This window comes from Etheostoma spectabile, chromosome 13 (assembly GCF_008692095.1).
Source record: "Etheostoma spectabile isolate EspeVRDwgs_2016 chromosome 13, UIUC_Espe_1.0, whole genome shotgun sequence".
NCBI classification, from domain to species: Eukaryota; Metazoa; Chordata; class Actinopteri; order Perciformes; family Percidae; genus Etheostoma; species Etheostoma spectabile.
The window spans coordinates 16,138,997-16,151,632 of NC_045745.1; the positions used below are offsets into that span (position 1 = coordinate 16,138,997).

General features: G+C 41.7%; 1 protein-coding gene across 7 annotated transcripts in view; it reads right to left on the reverse strand.

The window, feature by feature from the left end:
* Positions 1-966: 966 nt before the first annotated feature.
* The window catches only part of LOC116700276 (microtubule-associated protein 4), an 89,356-nt gene continuing 77,686 nt past the window's right edge, over positions 967-12,636 (reverse strand). For 4 of the 7 annotated variants that reach the window (XM_032533323.1, XM_032533326.1, XM_032533320.1 and 1 more), the window contains 6 exons: positions 11,413-11,472; positions 6,075-6,167; positions 4,072-4,153; positions 3,869-3,978; positions 3,524-3,716; positions 967-2,469 (listed from right to left, as the gene is read on the reverse strand). In XM_032533323.1, coding sequence (XP_032389214.1) covers positions 2,465-2,469; positions 3,524-3,716; positions 3,869-3,978; positions 4,072-4,153; positions 6,075-6,167; positions 11,413-11,472 — 543 coding nt within the window. In that variant the 3' untranslated portion in view covers positions 967-2,464. The remainder of the gene's footprint in view (positions 2,470-3,523; positions 3,717-3,868; positions 3,979-4,071; positions 4,154-6,074; positions 6,168-11,412; positions 11,473-12,636) is intronic. The other 3 variants (XM_032533321.1, XM_032533325.1, XM_032533324.1) reach the window with 3 other exon arrangements.

Below are 12,636 nucleotides of genomic sequence, written 5' to 3' on the forward strand. Positions count from 1 at the left end.
GAGTTGGGAGTTCCAGAGCAGGAGAACGGGGTTGCATGTGCTGCAGAAATAGTCGAAAGGGTTTATTGCCCCCAAACTTTATGCCGTGCAAAGGGTCGGACGTATGGGTATGTGAGCTTATTAAAAGTTAAAGGTTTGTAAGCATTACACTGGAACGGTCTTTTTCTGAAGGTGCTTTTTTCATCCAATAAAAGTGAACAGGGCTCCAGTCCTGAAACATCCACAGTAGTTTGTGTGACTTGTGCTACGACCGTGACCAAAGTGTTACAGGTTCAGCTTAGTGCTATCACACTTAATATCCCCAGAGGTGGGAAGTATATACTCTAGAGACCTGTGTATCCGCTGATGTATTAAAAATATTCATATTGTGTAGTAGGAAGACTAGCGACAACTTTGTGGAAGCTAATGTAAATCCAAATGAAAGAATATTGTGTTAATGAACCCGATCACACCAAACATAACATGGTGAAATTAATTTGTCTTCCCAAATGATGTGGTTTTAGCAGCTTGGTGACGTAGGGGACTAACAACAGGGCAAGTTGTCAAACAAATGTAGCTGGTGAGCTAACAGTAAGACTCTGGCAAGCAGGGAACATCCTTGCCTAGTCAGTCACAACAGATTTGTTTCCCCCATCTACTCTTACTGTGCCGTTAACTAGTGATACCCAGCTTCATGAAATATTTTCTTTACTTTCTGAGCCCACTAGATGGGGCTCTCTGTTCAACAAAAGGTTGAAGCACATGGAAATGCCATTCCTTGAGCCTTTTTCTTTAAACCAAGAGCACCATCTAGTGCAACTACAGGTTAACGTAGCTTCATTTGGACATCACTATCATATACTCCACCCCAGCAAATTAGAGTGTCAAGTTAAATTGAACTTGATGTGAATATTTTTGCCCTGTTTCACTTTCACCACATGAGCAAGATCACTTATCCTCCCAAAACAATGGTAATTATTTGTTTTCTGCCATAAAATCTGTGCTGGCGTAACCAGGTCTTTACCCAGCAGCCTGTGACATGGTTGTTCACACTGTCCACAATCAGAGAAGTGCTACATACAGTATACTGTGCATTAACGCCTAAAAGGTGCAGCAGCTAAAAGTTTAACTTAACTTATCATAAAGGGTTAAAAAATACTTCTCTTGAAGATCACTCCTTTAGCTCTTCAAGGTTAAATACTGTGATCTTAACTTATTTGGATCACGATCAAATACCTTCAGTGCCAAATCCTTTATGGCAAGGCTAACCAGAGAAGCCCCAGAGCTCCCCCATCACTTTACGCCTACCTTACTATCACGCACTAATCCCATCATTAAATGATGTTTCTATTTGTGGTAAAAGTCATCTGCTTTGTTGTAGCCTTTAGCATTTCTTTACTGTGCTGTTGATGAATGCATCTTTACTTGAAACATTACACAGGAATTGTCTGACATCCTAAACGCGTCAGCACTGACTTTCTGCACCGACTCTGAACATTATCTTTAGATCTATTTCCAAACGTCTCCAAATGCGTCCTCTCTCCTGTTCATAAGCCCCTGTCCTCTGCACCGATCACTGCTAATGGTGAGCATCCTGATATCAATAGTCCAGAGATAAAGAAGCATTATTGTAATACATTTGGGTGGGACAAACTGGTGCAATGATACTGAGAGATGTAATGATAATGTTTGATGAGTGAGCTGTAGAAGTACCTATAACGTGACAACGTGCACTGTTGTAGATACGGAAATAATCGCCGGCTGGCTTAGAGGTTGGAACATGTTGATTTAAAGCAGACTTTGCCCTGCTGCTGACTGGTAGCAGGCCCTCAGCTGGTTTGTGTGGTCTGGGGCTAGGTGGACAAGGACTGGGAATGAAGGTGGGGAAAATAGATATTATAGATTTGCTAGCAAGATTCAAAGATCAAAGTGGTTTTGAATTGTGAAGGCCTGTAGGAGGGACCACAGATTAGACTAAATTCTGAGGCAGGGTGTTTGCACTATAAGAACACGTGTTAAAACAGTAATTAGGCTTATATGTGTAAAATATTTTAAAACTGGCTATGCTCAGTATACTTCCATACAGCATTGACTACAATAGAGGGTTTATTGCGTTGGTATAGTTAAATTTGGGATTTGAGGTTAAAGTCCTCTAATTAGTGTTTACAAGGGAATTTTATCAGTCGAGAAGCTGGTGGAACGCCGCACACAGAAACACAGACAAACAGCAGGTGCTCTTCTCTGTGGTAGGCAGGGCCAAAGATTTAACCGTTGAGAGGTTAAAGGTCAGGGTTGGTAGCAGGAAGCTGGCAGGCAGACCCCAGAGAAACACTGAGAGGCGATCGGTCGGTTCGGTGCTGCGGTGGGCGAGATGAAGGGCGGGGCCAAAGGGAAGTGACTGCGCCGTGGTAGGTTGGTTGTTCGTTTGATTGGCAGGTCGGCGAGCGCCATGCGTGTCCCACCAAAATCTACAGGTCACTGGGACTCAATCTGTTGAGGGGAAGAAAGTGGTTTAAGATAAGATAATTTGTTTATTAGTCCCCAATGGGGAAATTACTGCACTACACTCTGTGTACACACTTTTTGTTAGTACTCACACACAGGCCTGAAATACACACACATGCTCAGGACAGGACCTATACATGCACTAATGGAGAGATGTCAGAGTGAGTGGGCTGCCAGCTGAACCAGCGCCCTGAGCGGTCGGGGGGGGGGTACGGTGCCTTGCTCAAGGGCACCTAGTAGTGCCCAGGAGGTGAACTGGCATCTCTCCAGCCACCAATCCACGCTCCCAACTTTTTGGGTCCATACGGGGATTTGAACCAGTGACCCTCCGGTTCCCAACTCCCTATGGACTGAGCTACTGCCACCCACCAAAATGAAATGAACTGAGCAAGAGAGCAAACCAAAAAAAAAGAGGTTGAGAAAAGGAGAGGAAAGTGTTAGAGAAAAAGAAAGATTTCCAGAGATTTCATTTTACCAAGCAGATGGTCTTCGATTTTACCAGCTAACAGACTGTTACTGTTGGGGGCAGGCTCATATGAATTATTGGCCAAATTATAAAAACATTCCTGTTTTTTATTGTATTAGCACTACAGCCATCCATCAATTAGACGGAGTCTGTGTGCTTCTGACTCAGGGAGTCTGGAGGCCAGCTGCAGTGCCAGAGATGAATTTCTTCTCCTTAGTTTGTAGGTCTCTTCACAATTTCATTTAGCAGCAACGTGTCTGCTATTTTTAACCCCCCCACTCCATCAGACACGTAGCAGAGAGCAGGTGTACACAAACAGGCATGCACAGGCAATATCTTTATATGGTCAATTGTCTCTGTACTGTAAATGACCGTTTGCTAAACCCCTGAACAGCTTTTGGATTATCCAATCATATCTGAGCAAAACGGAACTAGGCTTGCCAGGTCTGTCAAGCTTTGGATTATTCTGAAGCGGTGTATAAGGGGCTGTAGCAGAAATACTCGGTCTCTGAAGAGTTTGGAGTGTAGTGTCTTTTTGCTGATAGTGCTGATACTGTGTGTGTTTATACCCACTTGTCTCAGTGATGCGTTTGTCTATGCTATGCTCCCTCAGTCCGTCTCCGCCGAAAGGAGTAGGTTTGGGCTCCTTCACCCCATTCTCCTTGGCAACACCTCCTGGTGCTGTTGCCTTAGCAACACCTGCTGATCCAGTTGTCGGAGCGCCACTTGGGGGTGAAGATGTTTTCTCTGTTTTCTCCTCCTGTAGCTAAATATAGACACACACGCACACGCACATGCACACACACAATGAACACTACGTTTTTTCATGTAACCACACCATCTTGTGGCGTCTGCCAGTAAAAGCCCAGTGAGTCAGCAGAACTAGAGAAGTTAACTGTGACTGTGTTGAAGTTTGACCTTGTGTCCGTTGGTCTGGTCGTTGCCTGGCCCCACGTTGTCCATGGATCCAATCTTAGACTTAGCCTTAATGTTTTGCTTATGGGTCTCAATCTTCACATCCCCTCCACCTGAGGTGAAAAAAGAAGAAAGCAAGTATGAGACTAGCACAGAATAAAATAGTTCAGAGGGCTAGTTATAAAACAAACAAGTATTAGTCCCACCTGGCTTATATTTGATGTTGTCCTTTGAGCCACATTTGGACGTCACCTTGCTCAGATCAACCTTCTTATGCAGGATCTGAACCTGGAGAAGAGGTGAGATCATAATGTAGCCTCTTTATACTAACTCATAAAGACGCCACATCCAGTACAATGCAGCCCACTTCATATCCAGTTTACAAAACCACTGTCATCCATGATCATGCACCTGGTTGGATGATTGGGAGAGGATGACTTTCTGTACAACACAATACAATACAGTGGTGTAGGTCGGAGAATAGATACAACACAGCCACTGCTGGACTACCTAACCATGCTTCACTCCCTACTTTGACCTGTGTTGTTGTTATTAAGGTGCCTTTTGTTTTGTTAGGCTGGTAAATGTTCCATTTCTGCATTTAAATCTAGGACAGGCTATAATTGGAGGATATTAAAAGGCAGTTATTAGAACATTGTCACATCATAAGAGTGTGTGTTCATTATCACTACACTACACTATCACTACAGACTACACTAGTAGTCTGACGGCAGCTGGCACTGATCAATTTTAAGGTGACCTGCAACCTGGTCACAGTGTTTCATAAAATCAATCCTATGTACATATTTGATGACAGACAAGAGGACAAACAGTCAGCAGACTGTGACCCTCAGTGCTGTTAAAATAAAAAAAATAAAAACATGATTAGTTCTGATTGCCTGGTAGGCATTAGAGCTCTCTCTCATTAGAGGCTGCTTGACACGCACACAAATATTTCAATTCTTAACGGCTAATTTTAATAATTCATGATGTCCTTTTAGACTGAGGAAACACACCAGTGACTTCAGTAAAGACAAAGAGTTGGAATATTGGTGCAATTAAGCCTGCTGCAGTACAAACCCATGACATTGTTATAGTGCCCTTGTACTGTGGTATTAATACAGTACCTAATTGGATTGTATTGGTTTGTATTTGCTTACTTTATGTGGAACATGCCTTACAAAAGAACAATGTTCCACACACAGTAAGAAGCAAAAATATAGCACTTGTGTGTATGTTAACCTATGTTAGTACTCTCCTAATAATTACTTTTACTTAAACATGTGTTGTACATGTGTTTTACATTTACATGTAAAATAAAAATGTGTAGAGAACCAACTGTAATTGGAAAATGGGAAAGAATCAACAAGACAAAGTAAAAATTAAATGTTTATGCAAAGGGATGAGAGGTATTGGTGGGACCAATCATGGGGAATTTATATTTTAGAATAACAAAACATAATTACATGATCAGATTAGATTTAAAGAAGAATGTTTTAATAATTTTTCTGCAATCCGCATTTTAACTGTCTGAACTTAACAGTGACTACTAAATCGGTGTAAGGACCCAGAGGGTGTATTTCAGGTTCCCTAAAGAAATGAATCCTATGGATTTGGTATATGAGATTCCAGGTTTCTTAAATATCGAAACTAAATGATTGCTAATATTGTAATATGTGTGAACGGTCCAGCCTATAGCTTTATTTGATGTTACTATTTGGACATGAGCCATCTCCAGTACACCTTCTGCACTTCTTTTAATTGATCTGAGACAGCAAAGTGGTGATTGTGATGGTGAGGGCAGCCCACAACTGGTACGTATATGATAGTGCAGCAGGTGTTTGGAGCAGATGGGAACAACATCTGGAGGGGTGGTCAGTTCACTTTGAGTGAAATCAATCACTCAAACATAATTCACTGAGACATAACTGCACTGATTACAGTGCATTCATTCTTTTTTACTTTTATGTTTCTGGGTAAATACGACCCAATCAGGTGTAAGAGATAATGTAAGAGTCATATACACCAAGCCATGTTGAACCGACTTTACAGGAATTCCTGATCAGCTCTGTTTGTTTATTTGGGATAAATAGGATATATTCAAATAATCACAATTTTGAGCAAGACGGGCCGAATGAGGCTAAATTAGCATACATCTAATATGCATCCACCCAGACCAGAGTCTCCCTCCAGCTCCAGCAGTACTTACTTTGCCACCTCCAGGGACATGTTTGATATTGTCCTTGGAGCCACAGCGAGACGTGATATGGCTGAAGTCCAGCTTTTTGTGCACTATCTGAACCTAAAGACAGGCAAGCAGACACACAGACAAGCAGGAAAGTGAGGAGGTAGAAGGGAAACGAAAAAGAAAGAAAGAAAGAAAGAAGGGTATGATAGGCAGACAGAAAAGAGCAGCAGAGAAGAGCAGATCAGCTGGCAGCTTGAGTTAACAGGAAACAGAGTAGCCCTGCTCTGTATGTATGGAAGAGGTTCTGTCATTCAAATCAAATAATTCCTCCTACACATGAGTTCAGTGATTATTTGCATTATGTGATGGCTTTATCAGCACATGGCACTGTAAAAATGGTTTTGGGATGTTATGCAAAAAATCATTGTGGTTCAAAACAGAGGGTGCAGCTCACCGGACAGATTCTTAAAGGAAAGTTTTGTGAATTAATTAATGTGAGTATCAAGTGATACTGACTGAATAACAACAGAGCGCTTCCATAAGCAGCAATTAATGAAAACTGATCAAACGGAGGAAAGGGAGAAAGAGCACATGCAGCAGAATTATACACAGGACAGGGATTTTGTGTTAACACATGCTGTGAGAAGCAACTGCAAGCGACTAATACAGACGTGTGAGACAGAAGAGTTTCCTTTCAGGCAGTGGACTATTCTACATAAAACCTGTAAGCCTGTTGTTCCGCCTTGCAGCCAATCCCACATTTCTAAGAACAATGACTGAAGCACTCATGTTGCATGGTTGGGTTGTTCAGGATTTTCCTAAAGCACTACTCTAAGATTTAGAGGGTTTGACCCATTGGCCAACTTAAAAATGAAGTGATGACCAAAGGGACTCGTGTAGCATGTGCTGAATGCCATGTCTCTGATATTTTGACTTTCAACATTGTCCACAAGCAGGGTAATTCATTTTGCAGCAAGGGTTGTATCATAACAACAACAAAAAAGAGCCAGGAAAACTGAGGAAAAGGAAAAACACAACACAACATAAATACATGAGCAAAAAAGTTTCAAAGGCAACCCCGTATTACAACAACTTTACCCAAAACCGTTTCACACGTGCATTGCAACCCTGAAGTTATCCAGACATAAATTTGATAACAAAAAAAAAATGTTATCCAGACATTAGCCGGAGAAGCTGTATGACACACTTCACCATGCCAGCTCTCTGGTACAAGTTTTGTGTACTGTCTGACTGAGGCCATGTGTGAATAGAGCAGCTCATTGTGCGGAGAATTCACTGCAAGCTAGTGGGCGCGTTGATGATGTTTCCCATCATTCAGCTGGCATGAAACGGGAAGAAAACACATCCGAGTGTAAAGAAGAATGGTGATTTCCAAAAACACTCTAACTGGAGAGACAACGAGACAACTTCTGTTGGTACGGGCTGACGCTAAAACATCAGACAAATTCAAGGAACGGAAAGAGACTCGGTCGTTTATGACCAAATTACAAACAGATACGTAACCTTGGTGTAAGATTATACCAAGGCTACGTATCTGTTCCTAATTTGGTCCTGCCTCCTGCACGCTACTCTGAGAAAGCAAAGGTCGTAAGACATTTTGAATTTGGTGTGTCCAGCTCATAAACAAAATATAAAATATCTAAAATAATGGACGTAGCAGCAGTGACGTCACCAATTTGTGGACTATCTTGTTGAATTTAGAAATTTGCGTTGTGTCCGTTGTTATTTTAGTATTTTGGAGCCAAAAGTGACCATATTTGAACAAGAGGGCGGAGCTGGGGAGGATGACGCGGCCGAGCCAGTGCGGTTTACAGTTTCAATGACACTGCACCGTGCTAAGCTAAATGCTTAATTGGGAAACTTGCAGATTTTCAACAAGCTGAGGCAAGTCATAGAGCGGAGTAAATGACGGGTAAACTGGGACCTTCCAGGTACTGGCGCCGTTCATCGGCATGCACAGCAGTACACAGGCAGTTGAAAAAACGGCAAACTTTCCCTTACTGCAAGTTAAAAGCTAACGACTTAAAAAAGCTTCTTTTTGCAACTAGTGAGGTCGCCCCCGGCTGTAAATGCCGGTTTTAGGCATATCCGCATTGGCTTCAATGTTCCGACCCGGATTTTGGTTCAGGTATACCACTGGATTGGATTCAGTCCCAACAAAAGAAGTTTTAGGACACATGAAACACTGCAAAAGTCAAATAAAGAGTAGCAACTCTATGACACCCCACAATCATCCTTAACATGCACCATCCTTAACCTCACCTTTAAGACGATGCTAGTTGCTTACTGCCACTCAACATAATGCACAATGAAAAGTCTGCATGTAGCTTTGGAGCTAATACCTACCAGGGACGTGGATGTGGATGATTATATCCTCTATATTCTCCTTCCCTAAAAGGCTATTTTATTTATTAATCAATAATAATGGCTATTTTATTTCTTAGTAAAAATATCCATCATTTCTTAAAAAATATAACTCCTTTCCCCTGTGTTGTGATATCAGTTTTGGCCTCTGTGGTTGTATTTTTTTTTTAAAAGCCCTGCAGCAGACTGCAGACGCCTTGCTCAATTCTTTCTTACTCTGTGTTATTCTCTTTGTCCAGGATGGAAATGGCTGTATGACGCAGGTGGCACCAGCAAAGGATGACTCACTGAGCAGTTAGCACATGCACACACGCACGCACACAGAGCACTAGCCTCAAATCAAAGTTTTCATCTCTCTATTCCAATACACCTGTAGTAGCTGTGTGATTGTGATTCATCAAGTCTCCTCAGTTGCAGTGAGGAATGTTGCTAATGTAAAACAAGGGACACAACAGGATGCTGAAAATGTTTCCCATTATTACAACAAGTGAAGAAAACAATACTAAGTGAATGTAAACCAGGGCAAAGGCAAACATTTAACATGGCGTGTCACAAGACTAGACACTATTTCACTGGTGAGATCATCTCTAGATGCCTTTTGTGCCTATGTGCACCCTTCATGAAAATATCCAGTTTTCACTGTATTTTATGGGACCATAAGCGTGTGCATAAATTTACTGGCGCTTTGCACACAATACTACGGTACTTTGTTGCGTGACATAATTCCTGGGGGGCTGCCTTGTGGGCGGCTCTCCAACGCGCACATACAGGGAGCAGATCAGACAGGGAGCAGATCAGACAGGGAGCAGATCAGACAGGGAGGAGACTCAGACAGAGGATAGACAGGAGCAGATCAGACAGGGAGCAGAATCAGGACAAGGAGAAGGATCAGACAGGGAGCAGATCAGACAGGGAGCAGATCAGACAGGGAGCAGATCAGACAGCGATGCAGCATTGCACTCAAAATGCCAAAGCGTAAGTGCAGCTTCATAGTTGAACTGCAAAAAAAAACGTTCCACGTACCATCCCAGTCAGGACAAGTGGGAGGCGGAGTGCACCGTATGCAAAGCTAGCACATATGTTTCAGTGTCTAATAAAGGTGCTGGAGATCTCAAAGCTCACATGGACACCAAAAAACCTTATCTTATTACATTGAAAAGGTTTTAAGAGACATTTAGTTGAAGCTGGATTTTGAAGCTGACACAGAATAGGTCATATTTAGAACATTATTTCATATTTATTTATTTGAAAAGAGCTGTTGTTTTGTCACAGGTTGTTACATATTTCATTTTATTACATAAGTTATTTTTGTACCAATGAGGCATAATCAAGCATGTTTAACCTCTGAGAAGCCTGTCTGAATTTGTGTTTTTAGGCCGGGCCGAGTGTCCTCTTTTTTGGAAATCAAAATATGGTCACCCCCTGTCATATTTCTACTTGTCTTCACAATGTGCTAACTTCCTTTGTCATTGGTGTGTTTTGGAGGGAAAAGTGCTACATGGAGGCACAGACCAACAAGCCACCGAGCCAAACTTTTCAAGATGCATGACACCAATCAAGACTTAATTGTGGGGATTGGCAGCGAAACGTGCAAGAGCATGAACAAAAATGATAAATGAAAAAAAGAGGCCATTTGTGTGTTGTACAGTAGCCTTTAGTTGCACTCAAAATGGGTTGGGGTTGTTCATTGGTGGTCAAGCCAAGGAGAAGATAGGAACACATTTAACACAGTTTGTCTCACACTGTGGCGAGGACACCACAGGGTCCTTTCACCATTTCTGTTAACCCTCTACACCTCTGACTACACTGACGAGTACAAATAGCAATGCAAATTAAGACTAGGCGATTTCCTAGACAGATATTGACTTGGGACAGTGCGCTTCCAGCCAATACAGTCCCAAAGACCACCTTGTCTACTGCTGCGTTTCATTAGTAGCTCCACTTCCCCTCGAGCCCTTGATATACCAGCATAAGCCGCAAGGAGGACACTTGTAGTGGCAGAGTGATAGTAGGCGGGGCAGGAGCGGGTGAATAACACCTGCCATGGTTCACTTTCAGCCCAAACTATTCGGATGGACCGCCAGTTGTAGGGTTAGCACTTCTAGATCAAGTGGGTTTTATTTTCCATTAATTATGTTCATTCTATCCCTGTTTGTTCACACAGTTGTCATGTAATTTCCTTATTGTGAAGCACTTTGTGCTGGATTTCTTGTATAAAAGCTGCTATACAAATATTATTTATAAAATGCATTATTATTATTAAAGTTTTATTTAAATCATCAGAAATACCTGCATATCTGGTAATCAGCTGCATGAGTTTCTGATTTAGAAAGTTTGTAATTATGTTTCATAATTGTTTCAGTAAACATGTTTCAGTAAAATATCAAGCTTTTAATCAGGTTTTCTTATGAAAAGCCAAAAGATATTTATTCAATTTATTCATCTTCTCTTATTACCGGTTGTACATTACTGCCAACTAACTAATAATGGATGTATTTTCTTGCATAATATCCACCTCTGGAGTGAACATTGTCGTTCACTCGCCCCCTCAGCCCTTTGGGGGTCGATCTCACAAAGTTCACTTCAGTTTTTTAACTTTTACAGCGTACATCTCGGTCAGGTCACACAACGTTGATGCAATAAAAGGGACTCTAGGGAATCTTTGAAGATGTATGAAAAGTTAAAAATGCCAGTATTCTTTGATAACTACTTGTGGCCACAGCGACCCCTTGTTATTAATAGTATTTATTATAATAAATATCCACACACATCTGGTTTAGACAAGTTCTTTTGGTCTCCCTTTAAGAAAACTGTTGTTTGGTAATAATAGTTTATAGAAATGAGTGTGGACTGATATTTACTTAGTGCTAGTTTAGTGTTAACAGAAGGGTGTGGTGTGTCCTGGGGGGATTAGGATGGCTGTATGTGCGGAGAGTAAAGAGAAGGCGGGAGGGTGTAGATGGTAGGGACTCACTCTGGCCTTGGCGGCAGGGGTGGAGGAGTCCGACGTCTTGTTGTTCGGGGTGGAGGAGACCTGAGGAGACAACCAACCCCTAGTCAATAGAACCTCCAATTGTATGAGGGGTCATTACAGCCAATCAAACGGGAAGCATGTGATTGTTTGGAAAATAAAAGCATGGATCAAAAAGAAGCAAACAAGTAAATATAATTTACTTTATCAATAATTGATACTAGTAGCACCAATTAGATGTAAGACATAACTATGGGCCTTAAAATGGGACTATAATGAACAAACGTGTGTTTGTAGAACTGCCACCAGATGTACTGTGTCAGATGGATAACGGATAATGGTGAACTGGAGCAGATGACCTACTTTTCAAAACATGACAATGAATTACATAAGATTAGTAGCAATACAATACAGTTTGTCAGTTAATGAAAAGAGTCAAATATCAGCACAAAAACAGTGTAAGAATAATTGCTAGTAAACAACAGATCAAATGTCACATTACTGCTATAGTATTGTTGTGGAGACAAACACTATCGGTCCAATTCTTCAATACTGAGAATGGAAAGGTTGTTAGGCCACTAAGCTCCTTTTGAATGGAGGATATTAAAATACACTAACCAAGACAAAGCAATATTAGCGTAACTGGAGATGGAATGAGTCAGTGACACATATTGTAATGCAGGGCGGCAATGTGTTTGTGGTTTTTTAAGTGGCTTCACTCTGACAGAGAAACACAAAATGTGTAGGAGGATGTCTTTGAAAGGGAAGGGAGACTACACAGCAGGACCTGCTCCTGCAAAACACAGATATGCTGCCTGAAAGAGTGAATACTGTCCAAAGATTACAGTTTAATGTAGACCGGGTAAACCCCGCCCACTCTGCTGGCGATTTGATTTTGCCTGGAAGCTCGTTCTGGAAACCTGCACGTTTAATTCTTCTGCTTGAGTTCACAATTTTGCAAGAACCAATCCCAAACTGGCTTATCTACCTGGCGCGCTATTGGCAGGTTTAACACGATGACGATAGGGAAGCGACCAAGCATCTTCTTGTTTACATTCAAAATAACGGCCACCACAGCAGCAACCCATTGATGCCGCTGTCGCTTCTAAGTCACCTACGTGATCTACGATCAGTTGTCTGATTGGTTGAAGGACTATCCAATTGCGTACAGTCATTTGAACTATGCCTGTTGGTCACTCCTCTTGTTCAGAGAAAATACAGAGCAGA